Source organism: Orcinus orca, chromosome 2 (assembly GCF_937001465.1).
Source record: "Orcinus orca chromosome 2, mOrcOrc1.1, whole genome shotgun sequence".
Taxonomy (NCBI): domain Eukaryota; kingdom Metazoa; phylum Chordata; class Mammalia; order Artiodactyla; family Delphinidae; genus Orcinus; species Orcinus orca.
In genome coordinates, this window is record NC_064560.1 from 187844228 (window position 1) to 187857785 (window position 13558).

General features: G+C 41.9%; 1 protein-coding gene across 4 annotated transcripts in view; it reads left to right on the plus strand.

The window, feature by feature from the left end:
• The window catches only part of TDP1 (tyrosyl-DNA phosphodiesterase 1), a 71480-nt gene that overhangs the window by 20592 nt on the left and 37330 nt on the right, over positions 1–13558 (plus strand). For 3 of the 4 annotated variants that reach the window (XR_007475406.1, XM_049705631.1, XM_004262329.4), the window contains exons 8-13: positions 2769–2936; positions 3385–3463; positions 5535–5717; positions 6337–6385; positions 8604–8670; positions 10189–10296. Coding sequence is in view for 3 of the 4 variants with exons in the window: in XM_049705631.1 (XP_049561588.1) it covers positions 2769–2936; positions 3385–3463; positions 5535–5717; positions 6337–6385; positions 8604–8670; positions 10189–10296 (654 nt within the window). In the remaining variant the exon portion in view is untranslated. The remainder of the gene's footprint in view (positions 1–2768; positions 2937–3384; positions 3464–5534; positions 5718–6336; positions 6386–8603; positions 8671–10188; positions 10297–13558) is intronic. The other variant, XM_049705632.1, reaches the window with a different exon arrangement.

Genomic DNA, 13558 nt, shown 5'->3' on the forward strand with positions numbered 1-13558 from the left:
TATACAGTGGAGAAAAGACAGCCTCTTCAGTAAGTGGTGCTGGGAAAACTGGACAGGTACATGTAAAAGTATGAAATTAGAACACTCCCTAACACCATACACAAAAATAAACTCAAAATGGATTAAAGGGCTTCCCTGGTGGCGCAGTGGTTTAGAGTCTGCCTGTCGATGCAGGGGACACGGGTTCGTGCCCCTGTCTAGGAAGATCCCACATGCCACGGAGCGGCTGGGCCCGTGAGCCACGGCCGCTGAGCCCGCGTGTCCGGAGCCTGTGCTCCGCAACGGGAGAGGCCACAACAGGGAGAGGTCTGCGTACTGCAAAAAAAAAAAGTGGATTAAAGACCTAAATGTAAGGCCAGACACTATCAAACTCTTAGAGGAAAACATAGGCAGAACACTCTATGACATAAATCACAGCAAGATCCTTTTTGACCCACCTCCTAGAGAAATGGAAATAAAAACAAAAATAAACAAATGGGACCTAATGAAACTTGAAAGCTTTTGCACAGCAAAGGAAACCATAAACAAGACCGAAAGACAACCCTCAGAATGGGAGAAAGTATTCGCAGTGCTCTTGATCCACCGAGTTTCCAGTTAACAAGGTCTTTGCTGCCCCAGGAGCTTCTAAGCTGCTAGCTTGCATTATGGGACTCATGACTCATATGTAGCCCCATCTAAAAAAGGATGTGATATTAACATAGCTTGTTCTTGAGGGAACAATAATTAACACAGCTAAAGGGATTTATCGAATTGGCTCTCCCGTGGCTCAAAGAATCCCACCCACAGCCTCTAGCGCCTCTGGAGCTTCAGTTTATAGGCAGCCAGGCCTGTTTCCTTAGGCATCTCTGGGTTGGCTACTATGGGGAAGGGATTAAGGGTAAATGGCTCCGGTGTTCATTTTTCTCCTTTATTTAAAAAAACCACGCGGTTCAAAACTCAAAAGTACCAAGGGTATGAAATCTCCCTCCAACTTTCCTCTTCCGGCCACCCCAGAATAGGAGGTGCTGTTATCTCACGGTTAGTCTAGATTCTACTCTCTGAGACTTTCATGTCGTGGGTTGTAACTTTTTAAAATATTGGCTTGGCCAAAAGGTTCGTTCGGATTTTTCCGTAAGACCTTATGGAAAAACCCAAATGAACTTTTTGGCCAGCCCAATATTTAAAAGTAGTTTTTTTGTGTAATCTCATTTCCTGGTCATCCTATCATGGCTCTGCTGATTCTTGCCTTCTCCACGTGTGTTCCAGCCATCCTTTTCACCTGCTTCTTGGTCCACCTGTTAATTTCTCAATTTTAAAATTATTTGGCCCAGGGTGATTTCTCTTCTTGTTTTGTGAAATGTTAAAAACGCCTCACATCTTGGTATCCTCGTTTAGAAAGTCGTCATCTGTCATGTTCCTCATTCAGAACTCTCGTGAGTGAACCTCTAATCCAGGAGGAGCCCCACTCACCCTGTGGGCTCCGAGTTGCTACTGGGAGGAGAGACTTTAGCAAGCCAGCCCGACATGGTCGCGTTACACGCACAGGGTCAGAGGGAGGCCCAGAGGGGTCACCGAGCTTGCCCAGAATGACAACCAGGTAGAAGCAGATCCAGGTCCAGAGCCTGGACTCCCGTCCTGGTCACAAGTATAACCCCTCATGCGAGGGGTCACCTCGAGGTGGGAAGGGAAGGTGTGACTTGCCACTGCTAGAAACGTGTACGGAGTTCACAAGACGCACAGCCGGGATCCTCGTGGTCCCGGATCCTTCCTGCCCTGACAGCCTGCCTCTTACTAGTCTCCTTGGAGGGCCGCTGAGTGAAAGAGGAATTGGGCAGTTTCTCTTTTGGCTTGTTGGGTAGAAGTGTGGAAATAACCCAAGAACGGGAAAAAGGCAGACACAGCTCGTACTTGCTGAGGCTGCTTTAAGTTAGACCCTGTTCATTACCTCGTGGGCACCTTGGTGAGGCAGGGCTGTTAACCTGATTTTGCTGTTGAAGAAACAGCACAAGAAGTTTGAAGCCATACTTCTTTGTAATCTACGAGGGACCACTTCACAGAAGGACTGGGTTTCGCTGTGCTTGTTTGCCATTTGTGGGTATGATATAGAAGTTTTGGCAAAGTATGCTGACAAAGAATTGATGAAAGATGTCTTTAAAGTTTTTTTACTGAATTATTTGAAAGTCTGAGGTTAGTGTTAATGTAACATGACTAAATGTGGTCTATACTCATTCCAGACACCAGATGTGGGATATATATATCCCATATGTTATATATGAAAATGAGTTTGTTTATTGAAAACATTTGCACATACATTTTTTTCTTAGATAACTTTTATTTTCCACTTGGCTAAAGAGCTACATTGACGTAGGCATGGGCAGAACCTTGCTGGGGTTACTGCTGGTGGTGGAGTTGCTATAGCACTTAGGAGTAGAACACTTAACTGTTGTCATCAAGTCTTTAAATATGATGTAGAGGTGCGAGGGGGAAGGTACATGAATGAAGGAGGGAGCATGGAGAGACTGAGTCGGGAGAGGCGGACAGAGGCCAGGTCTTACTGGGTCTTAAATTCACAGTGAGGTTTTCAGAAATAATTCTGAATGTGATGGGAACCATTGGAGTGGTGACATCAGATTTGTTTCATGTTTATAAGGATGACCTTACCTACCAAGGAGAGAGGTAGTGAGAATTCACCTCTTCCTTAGGGTGAGTGCCTAATCAATACAGAGGTACCACTGTGATCAGCTGTACTTCTGACTGTTAAAGGTTATATATATATTTTTCCATTCCAGAATGTGGTTGAGCCCCTTGTACCCACGAATAGTCCATGGGACCCACAGATCTGGAGAATCAACCACACACTTTAAAGCTGACCTCATCAGCTACCTGATGGCTTATAACACCTCTCCCCTCAAGGAGTGGATAGATACCATCCAGGAGCACGACCTCTCAGAAACAAAGTACGTGGCGTCTTAGCAACGGGGTGCTTACCTTGAGCGTCATGTGAGGTCTGGGACACGGGGGCCTGGCAGGAGATAGCTGTCCTTCGGGACGTGATGAGAGCAGGCCTGTCCCTGTCTGCACCTCCTGGTCCTTGAGCATTGAAGTGGAGGCTGGGAGATCTTGCCCCTCACCTGAGTGCCATCACCCCACCCCCTCCCATCCCAGCTGGAGAGCTTTCTCTTAAAATTGCTGAGCTCTTTGCCTGGTACCTCACACTCCGTGGGTGTCCCACCATTACTTGATGTGCTCAAAAATGATTTTAAGTGTCAGTCTGAAGAGGCATCTCAAGAAAGTGGGTTGGCTCTTAGAATATTTCTTGCTTAATGTTACTTTTCATGCATATTTTGTGATTTGGGGAGTCCACAAATCACTATGTTCTATAACTTGTGCTTTATATCTTTTTAGTGTTTACCTTATTGGCTCAACCCCGGGACGCTTTCAAGGAAATCAAAAAGATAATTGGGGACATTTTAGGCTTAGGAAGGTAACAGAATTTTTACTATTTTACCATTTTTTTTAAATGTAATGTATGTTCTGTCCTTTTTCATTTATAATTGGTATATTTTGAAGGCAGCTTCGTAGTATCTCTAGCACAATTCTGGGCAAATAGTAGGCACTTGATAATTGATTGTCTAATTATAGTTTCCAGTAATTACTTGCATTTTAACATTTTGCCTCATTTATAGGTGTAGAGTTAACAATTCTAAATGGCAAAAGTATATGGAGGATTTTTAGTTTTTTTTATTTCTTGTAATAAAGATAGAGATTTTTTATTCATATAAGTATTATAGCTTTTCATCAGCACATCAAGGATTTTTAACACAAATTCAACAAAGAACAGAAAATAGTGTTGAGTGAAGACTACACCTGAGCTATGATGTATTTTGTTTGCTAAACCATTGCCCTGAGAACTGTAATTATGGCAATGACATTTGCTGCTGGTATGAAAATAAGCCAAGAAAGATCTTTAACAAAATAAAACAACCAGCAAGTTAAAGCTTAACGTTTTCTCCACCTCTCTCTAGAGTCAGTTTATCGACCTTGGTAAATTCCTCAAAGGGGCTTTCTTAAAAGCCCCTCTTTTTCCATAAATTATGTTGTGTGAGAATTCCGCCCAGCCAGTGACAACTTTTCACTTTAATTTCTTTTTGTAAGTGACACCACAGCTGAAAGTGGGCAAGGTCTTGAAGCCACCATCTTTCTATCCTGACCTGGGGCGGAGAGGGTCCCACATACTGGCTAAGTGCACAACTTTGTGGGCGGATACCCACACCCAGGGCCAAATCCTGACCTGGTTACGAGCCATGTGATCTTGCCTTGCTCCTTAACCCCTCTTGACATCCATAAAATGGGCATAATAATAGTACTTCCCTCACAGCATTACGTAAGGATTAAATGAGGAAATGAATGCAAGGCATGTGTTGAGTGTTCGGTAAGCACTAGTGTGTACTAGCCTGTGGGCCAGTGTTTCAGAACGGCCAGGTGATCGCACATACTGTGCAGCATCCCAATCTTATTGAAAGCTGAGGAGCATCTTGGAGTTTGCGACCACTTTCCACTGTCAGGAACTCGTGGTGCATCATAGCTGCACTCCAGGGAAGATGGGTGATCAGACGTATGTTCCACTGAGGTGTAAAGAGAAGCCCAGGGACTTGGCTAGGGTCGTGTACCTGATCAAGGACTGAGCCCAGAATAGCCCCAAATAGAAGCTGAGTCTTGTTGGCTCAGCTGCACCCAGGGTGTTGCCATGCTGCACCCAGGGTGGAAGTTGAGAACTATTTGGGCTCTTTGGGGAAGTGTGTTTATAAATATTAATGGAAAATAATACATATAAACTAAACAATACATCCATCAGAATATGAGCTCCACTGGGGCAGGAACTGCGGCTTTTTGTTGTTGTTGCCATCTCCAGCCTCTAGGAAAGACCCTCAGTTTGTGTTTAAATGGATAAAATTTCCCAGTATTTTCTGAATTGTTTCTGCAGCTTTGCATAAATATCAGACAAAGCAGGAAATGCAGGTCAGTCTTCTGCAGTGCTTATGGTAGTATGTATCTATATGTAAATATATTCCCTTTTATTTCCAGAGCATCACAGCTGCCTAGGCCCCAAGGGTTAAACCTCCTTCAAATGATACGAGTCAAAATATACAATAGCTTGATCTCCTAGTATTGTTTAGGTATGTTAAACCATTGCAACTTCAAGGCAAAAATCTAATTTCCTATGTCAGGTTGGTGCTTTATCTGACATTGCTACTAAAATGGGTCTTCTTTTTATTTTTGTTAATCTGTTTTTGCTTTTAGTACAAATCAAAGAATTTTGGAAGAAGAATACTTATGTCCACTTACTCAATTAAAATAAAATATCTTCAGTGTTTAAAAATATTTCCCAAAGAAGGAAAAAAAACTACACATGGGTATGAACTTGGTTGCTAATATTTTCAGCCTTTCCTTGTGAACGAGGGATTCCAAGGGCAGAAAACCATGTTCTGAGTTGTCACAGCATTTCTGTTCACGTGTTTGGAGTAACGGTAGCATTCGTTTTTATTCTCTCACAGATTCTGAAAGAGCACACCTCGTCCATACCTAAAGCAGAGTCCTGGCCTATAGTAGGTCAGTTCTCAAGCGTTGGCTCCATGGGAGCCGATGAATCAAAATGGTTGTGTTCTGAGTTTAAAGAGAGCTTGGTGACACTGGGCAAAGAAGGCAGGGCCCTAGGAAGGGCTGTTCCTCTTCATCTGGTGAGTGTCCCCCTCCTCGAGGTCACTGTTCTTATCCTGTAGTCCAGGGGAAGAATCAAATCAGTCCTCGTTGTCATAGAGAGATGTTTCATTCCGTGGTTTGGGGATGGAAGCAGCAGGCCCTCAGCATAGTCATTTGTAATCAAGTGGCCCTAATATCATTTGGTGCTGGGAGCTTGCTGGTTTGCTCAGAGCTCCATCTCAGCCACAGACTAGCCTGCGAATTCTCCATTCCTTCCTTGAGGTCGTCAAGCCAAGGGAAAAAATACTTGATAAAACATTGCCAGCAGAATTACAAGCATTATTAGTTTAGAGACCTTTGAATTAATAATTTTGCATTCAATTCAGTGTTAATTTGTCATTTCAGAGGGAAAAAAAATACTCAAATGGAAATGTAATTTTCTTTCATTGACTATAAATGCTTTCTGTAGTTTAATTACTAGAAGTTTAATTTTTTTCAGTAAGATGGGAACTTGTTTAAAATTTAAAGCACGTTTTCTAAGTCTTTAGGTATTTCTAATTGAGATTTTCATTTTCTTAAAAACGAATCTTCATTCCTTTTAACAAATAGTTCTTCCATGTGGTAAATTCCAAGTGTTTTGTTTTTTTTTTTTTTTAGATCTATCCTTCAGTGGAAAACGTGCGGACCAGCTTAGAAGGATATCCAGGTAATTGTTGGGGAAACTGTCCCGATTGTATTTTGTGTTTGTGTATATTTCATAAATGCCCTGGTAAACATTTTCTTTTTTAATTTTATTGGGATATAGCTGATTTACAATGTTGTGTTAGTTTCAGGTGTACAGTAAAGTGATTCAGTTATACATGGCCCTGGTAAACTTTTTAAAACAAGTAATAAAAATGCCTTCCTCCTTGAGACCAGAAAAGTGTTGGTTAGAAATTTAGAGATTATTCTCTCTTAACTAGATAAGGATCATGACAGTAGGTAATATTGAACAGTGCTGTGTTCCAAAGATGATGCCATGCAGTTGGGCAATTTGTGTGTTATTTAATCCTCACAATAATGCTCTGAGTGATTGATATTTTTACCAATAAGATTGTTCTCACTTCTGCCACCAGCATATTGGTTGTCCAGACAAGACGTCCGGATAAAACCAGCTTCCCCTACAGCTGTGTGTCATACCTTTCTCTGACCTCTCTCTCCCCACATCCCCCCCTGCCTGAAGTACTGTGTGGTTCTTCCAGATTTGAATTCCAGATACAGATAATATTGAAGGTCCGGAACTTATGCTTAATACTGAGATGAAACCTTTGGTATAACCCAGTTGATATATCTTGTCTTGCAAGAGCTTCATCTGTAAATCCTAGGACTGTTTTGTAGACATCTTTCAGTCTTGTCCTCTATTTCCCTTATGTCAGTGCTGGGCACTAAACTTATTTAGAATTCAGCAGCCCCCCCCCAGATAGTGCATTCAGGAGGTATTAACCAGAAACCCAAACAGGGTAATGCCTTGGGAAAAGGGGAAGTCTGATTGGCATTTGCTTATGGCTGGAAGCAGAGTGCTCTGAATTAGACCAGCTTAGTCCATTCATTGCTTATCAAACTACATGTGACCCTGCCAGGAAAATCTCAGTAGAGTTTGGAGTGTATTAGCCCATTTGTTGCTTTTTTTTTTTTTTTTTTTTTTTTTGCGGTACGCGGGCCTTTCACTGTTGTGGCCTCTCCCGTTGCGGAGCACAGGCTCCGGACGCGCAGGCTCAGCGGCCATGGCTCACGGGCCCAGCCGCTCCGCGGCATGTGGGATCTTCCCGGACCGGGGCACGAACCCGTGTCCCCTGCATCGGCAGGTGGACTCTCAACCACTGCGCCACCAGGGAAGCCCCATTTGTTGCTTTTTAATGGCAAGCTAAAATTACTTCACTGACACTCAGGGACATGGTGATTTTCTGGTTGGTTTGGCTGCCTTTTTTTTTTTTTTTTTCCCTCCTTTCTGTACTTCTAATAGGCTAGATCCATGCAAAGCATGTTTTTCAGTAGGGAAGAACTTGGTAGTTTCAATAAAGCTATTGGGTAACTGGTCCTTGAAACCTCAGCTATGTTCTTAGTTAATTTGTAGTGGGAGATACAACATGCCTTATTCGATATGTCAGGAATTTAAAGCCCTCTTTGGATATAGATTACTATGGAGAAGTTCTAACGTGTTTGGAAAGTCACTGATGAATCTACAGGGAACTTTCTTCCTTTCAAAGAGGAACAAAAAATGGCTTCTAATTGTGTTTCCACTTGGAACTGTATCTTCGTTCTCTTTGTAGGACTATGGCTTTTAGAATTCCTTTTTAAAAATGTACCTGTTTACTGAACATTTTGATTTAGTGATCCTTTTATTTCATTTGTAAGAATCTGTGTAGCTAGGACAAAGTCTTTTTGGAGATATCAGTGTAAAAGGTGAAGGAGGCAGGAGAACCAAGTTTTTATCCTAGTGTGCCTTCCCCCGAGTGTCCTGGTCTTGGGCAAAAAACAGGTGCACCAAACCTCATCTTGCAAAATGTGGCTAAGGGTGTCTCACCTGCATGAGGACAGCAGGATGGGCAGAGATTCATTCTCTGGTCTTTCCTAACATTTCAGATCTGTGCTATTATAGATGTTAAATTTCCACCACCACTACCACCCCAGTGATTAAATACCTTTTCTATTCAGATAGTAAACATTTACTATTTGACACGCATATCTAAGAAAGGAAACCCCATTGAGAGCAAACCCAAAGCAGGTTTGTTTAGCCATTTTCTTTCAAAGAACTATTCCATAAGATGAAGTAAGTAGTGGTTTTCTTTTACCTTCCAACTGTTTGCTGTAGTTTTTCTTCTTAAAAAAGGATCCTCAAATTATAGTCAGTAATTTTCATTTTTTAATTTTTCTTATTTTAAAAGCCGGGGGCTCTCTTCCCTATAGCATCCAGACGGCGGAGAAACAGAATTGGCTCCATTCCTATTTTCAGTAAGTAGTAGGTTTAGAATGCTGCCTTTGCTTCTTTAGGGTAAAATAAGAATGTTATTTGTCAGTATGATTTTTTTTTAAAAAAAGGACCTTATATAATATAGCTATATTTTTTATCTGCATATGTTAGTGATAGAAATCATTTAAAACAAGGTTCTAAACATTTCTTGGAAATGTTTTTTAATACCAAAGAGTCAAATATTGGCATACAGAGAAAAAGGTAAATAAAAGAACATGTTGGGAAGTTTCGAATTTACATAAGCAGTATTTTCGTCCATATTTTCAAAATATGTCATCCTTCCGTCTACACATTCATACGCTGTGAAACCACAGGCTTACCGAGGGAAGAGTCCACGCCACTCTCTCCAGGGCACGAGGTGCCTTTGGCTTGTTGTAACAGTCAGCAAATGGCCGAGTGTTCAGGTGAGCAGGGTGTCCCGCGTCCTCTTCTGGCTGCAGTGACTGCACATCTTGCGTGTTCTAGGCCAGTTGTAGTTTCATACTTGCTTCAACAAGCATTCATTATGCTGGACGCCAGAAACTAGGGCAGATTACATTTCTCTAGCTTTCAGTCTGGGAGTTCCCTGGCGGTCCAGTGGTTAGGACTCCACGCTTTCACTGCCAAGGGCCCGGATTCAGTCCCTGGTCGGGGAACTAAGATCCCACGTGCAGTGCAGCAAGGCCAAAAAAAAAAAAAAGCTTTCAGTCTAATTCAGTACGCCATTCATCCTGGAGCCTTTCTTTAATGCTTTCTTTGGAGATGTTTGGTTTTGCAGAGGACATTTTTAAAAATTGAACTCCTTTCAGTATTGTCCTCATACAAGTGAATGTAACAATCTAATAAGGAATCTACCTAATCCTGATTTTACTCTTGCAGACAATCTGTTTTCTTGAGGGACCCTCCTCTTATATTCATAAGTAAGGATTGTTACCTCGTAATATAGGTCATTTTTTTTCCCATGGAACCGTAGTCCTAAAAATGTTGGAAACTTAGAAACCAAACTCAGATATATGAATATCAGCATTTGACTGGAATATTTCTGAATTGTCCCCCTGCCTTTCAGCATTCCATTTTGATATTCATACTGTTTGTATTTTTCCCATTTTGTATTTTATTCTTTCAACAAGCATTTGGTGAGCCTCTTGTACTCAGTAACGTGCTCCGGGAGCACAGTTCCTGCTTTCAAGGAGACCAGATGTGCATACATGCGGTTAAAAGCACAATAGAAATAATATGTATGTGTATTCATAACAAGATGGGAAGGCCATACAAAAGGTTACAGTGCTTTTTGTAGGTGGTGGTAAATTTTTCTTCTGAGTACCTACATTCTAAAATGAACATGTGTTATGCTGTTAGCTGAGTACAGTTTAAGGAGATATCACAGGTCATATCACAGAGAACAATGTACTCACTGTTTCTTAGATGATAGGAGTTTGCTTTTGAGACAGTTTCCTCATACTAGGACTATGACCAATTTATATTTTCTAATTAGTGATGTGTGTCTTTCCCGTCACTAGCAAATGGTCAGCTGACACGTCAGGCCGCAGCAATGCCATGCCACATATTAAGACATATATGAGACCCTCTCCAGACTTCAGTCAACTTGCGTGGTTCCTTGTCACAAGGTACGTAGTTCTTACATTCCTGATGGGAGGAGTTGTTACAAGTGTATTTGTAACTCCTGCTAAGAGTACTGAATAGGGTTCCAAAAAGTGACTTTGTGGATTGTTGTTAGTTTTCTTTGTGTATGTGTGTGTCTTCTATGAGCCTTATTTAAAGTAGGCCCTTGACATGAATCACTTGGTAGAGGGATCATTGCCTGATTTTACTTATAAGTGTAGATGTTTACACGGTTTGCATAAAGTTTGTGTTTACTTCTGTATTTAATACTTCAGAAATAGGAATTAAGCAAATTGACATTTGGTAAATACAGAAGAAGAATAACATGGTAAAATTAATATTCCTTAATTATTTTCTTCTTAGATAAGTGAAACTTGAGCAATCAAATCTCTTTGTGTTTTTTTTAAACATCTTTATTAAGATATAATTAACATACTATAAAGTTTACCAATTTGAAGTCTACAATTTAATGATTTAGTATATTCACAGAATTATGAAACCATCACAGTAATCCAATTTTAGATTATTTTTGTCACCCCCTATAAGAAAGTCCCTACCTATTAGCATTTTTGTGTCTGTTTTTATAACAAACTATAAAATAGAGCTGGACTAGAACTTTAGTTCCTGGCTTGTAATCTACAGAGACCGTTAGGCATCTCTTCATAATTTAATAACACAGTTGATGCCAATAGCAACTAATTAAGGTATCACAGAGTAGAATTATTTCTTTAATGATGAACAAACTTTTAAACAGAAGTTTAAAAGCTTTCATGAACACACTTTTCAACCAAAGAACCACTTAGAAGCAACCAAGTTACTTTCCTAGTTTATGGAAATTAGTGGCTAACCTTTGCCCCTGGCTCCGGATACGGGTCCGAGACTAAACAGTGTTAGTGGTGGAGGTTAGATGTGAGAGAGGCTTCCCAGACGTTTCTGAGGAGCCATAGCACAATGGGAAAGCACCTCCTGAGTCCTAAAGATCGGGCTCTTCTGTTATTTACTAGCTCCGTGAACTTGGGAAATTTATTTAACCCGAGGCTCTTTCCTGTTGTATAAAATGGGAAAGGTGATGGCTGCCTTTGGGGGTTATTGTGAGAGTTAAATGACAGAGCCCAGTGCTGGAGACATATCAGCCCATGACATGAGAGCTGTCGTTACACTTGTTCAAGCTCTGCCCTCAAGGCTGTGAAGGATGGCCAGGGGAATTAGTGCCCTTCTCTTTGCTGTGTGCCTATAAAAAGAGAAACTTCTGCCTGTAAAGAGTAGGTTACCTGAGTATGAGACCTGAACTGTAGATCCCCTGGGTAGAGAAGTCATTGCCTGAGACAGATAGGAAATGCCAGGGAGAGCAGAGGCATGGAGGCCGTGTGGCCCCTCTGTGGGTGAGGAGTTTGGGCCTTGGTGAGTGGGAGATTGTTACTTCCTCTCCCAAGTGTATTTTAAATAAAACACACTTGAGAAAGCTAGATTATTACCAGTATTCCTGAATTTCAAGTGATGAGAAATTAAGTTATAATACTACCCAGTCTTCTATGAAGTTAACCAACAAAAACATGAATTGGGGCCTAACGTGGATCCTTGAACAGCCTCCCAAGTGACCTGGATGCTCAGAGACCACATTTCAGTGTCAGCTCACCTATGTGCTCAGTAACTGTCTGTTAAACCAGCTTACTAAGCTGCAAGGAGAAAAACCTGGCTTTTAATACTGGTTCTGTCACATCGTGATGCTGTGTGTGACCTTTGCTTCCTTGTATATGCTGATGAGTCAGTAGGACTCAATGAAATTATCTACTTGCTTCTGATTCTACAACGCTACCATTGGAAGCATTGCGGAGTGGTAGGCCATCATACATCCCAAGGGCTACTTTATTACAAAGCTTGTTGTTTTGCTCTGTGTTGAGTACCTGAAATGATGTGACATTTCCCTCAATCAGATCTGACAGATTCTCTACCCATTATATTATGTTTTTATACTCATCAAGGCTCTTACTGAAATCGTACCACTTTGCAGCAATGTTGAATTGAATCTGAAGGCTATTCTTCCAACTTTGGTTAAAATCCTCTTAACAATTAGCAGAATGTTTTTTCTCAAAATAGGGTGAGAGGGTCAGAGCAATATAAAGAAACATATCAGTTATTGGGGAAAAGTGGTCTCATCTAGCATCATGGGTTTTTTGGCTGAGAAAACAGGTGCCCCAAGAAATTAAGCATTCAAAAGCGTGCAGCTCACCTTTTATCCACAGAGTGATCAGAAGTGATCTCTTTTACTCCCCTCCTGCCATTAGGTAGACTTTTCCTCCAAGATGTTAGTGTCGAAATCTTCTATGTAAGAGTGCTTGCTGTGGGTCTTTGAGGGTTACTAGAGATGGAAATCCTGGTGCCGGGGACCCAGGGATAAAGGAGAAGAGAGGCTGTTTGGAGGGCTGGCCTGTAGGATAGAAATGGAAACGTTGGGTCCTGGGAAGGGAGGGACGATTCCTCTCACGCTGCCGTGTTAGTCAGGGTTCTCCAGAGAAACGGAACCAGTAGCTGAGATACACAGAGAGGTATTTTTATTTTAAGGAATTGACTCGCGATTGTGGGAGCTTCAAGGTCCAGAATCCATAGGGCCAGCCCGCAGCCTGGAGTCTCAAGTCTCCGGTCCTGTGTTGCAGTCTTGAGCCTCTCTTTACTTTCCCTGGAAAAGACAATTTGGGGATTGTTTTTCCTCAAAGTGGAGTGAAAAGGATAGATGTGCTTCACAGAAGTTGCATGAGATTTACTGATTATGATTTAAGGGCACTAAGGGAGGTTGAGATTAAGTTAACCCCGTGAGTAATCCTTTTCTACGGGCTGAGTTTCATAGTTTAACGACAGTGTGTGCTCAGCCCTGGGAGCACGACTGGGAAAAAGAGCGAGACGTGCTCCTGCCGTGCAGGGGCTGCCGGGAGAGACGACGCTGGCCCCTCGTCGTTCCGCTGTGTAAGGACCAGTGTTGGAAACATTTTCTGGCGGGAGCAGGGTCTGGTTGTGTGAGAGACCACCAGCTAAAGATAAGAAAGTGGTATTTCATGTAGGTCTCAAGGTAGGTCTGGACGTAAACCAGGTGGATCGGGAGGGGAATCTGAGCCGAGGAGCTAGGGGACGAAGGGCACAGAGCTGAGAAAGCCCATGGGGCTTTCAGGGAGAATCTGAGTGAGTCCATGCAGCTAGGTGAATAAAAACAGATTCAGATACCTTCAGAACAGATCTTCTCAGACAAGTGCACCTGTGTTCTTGCACTTAAGT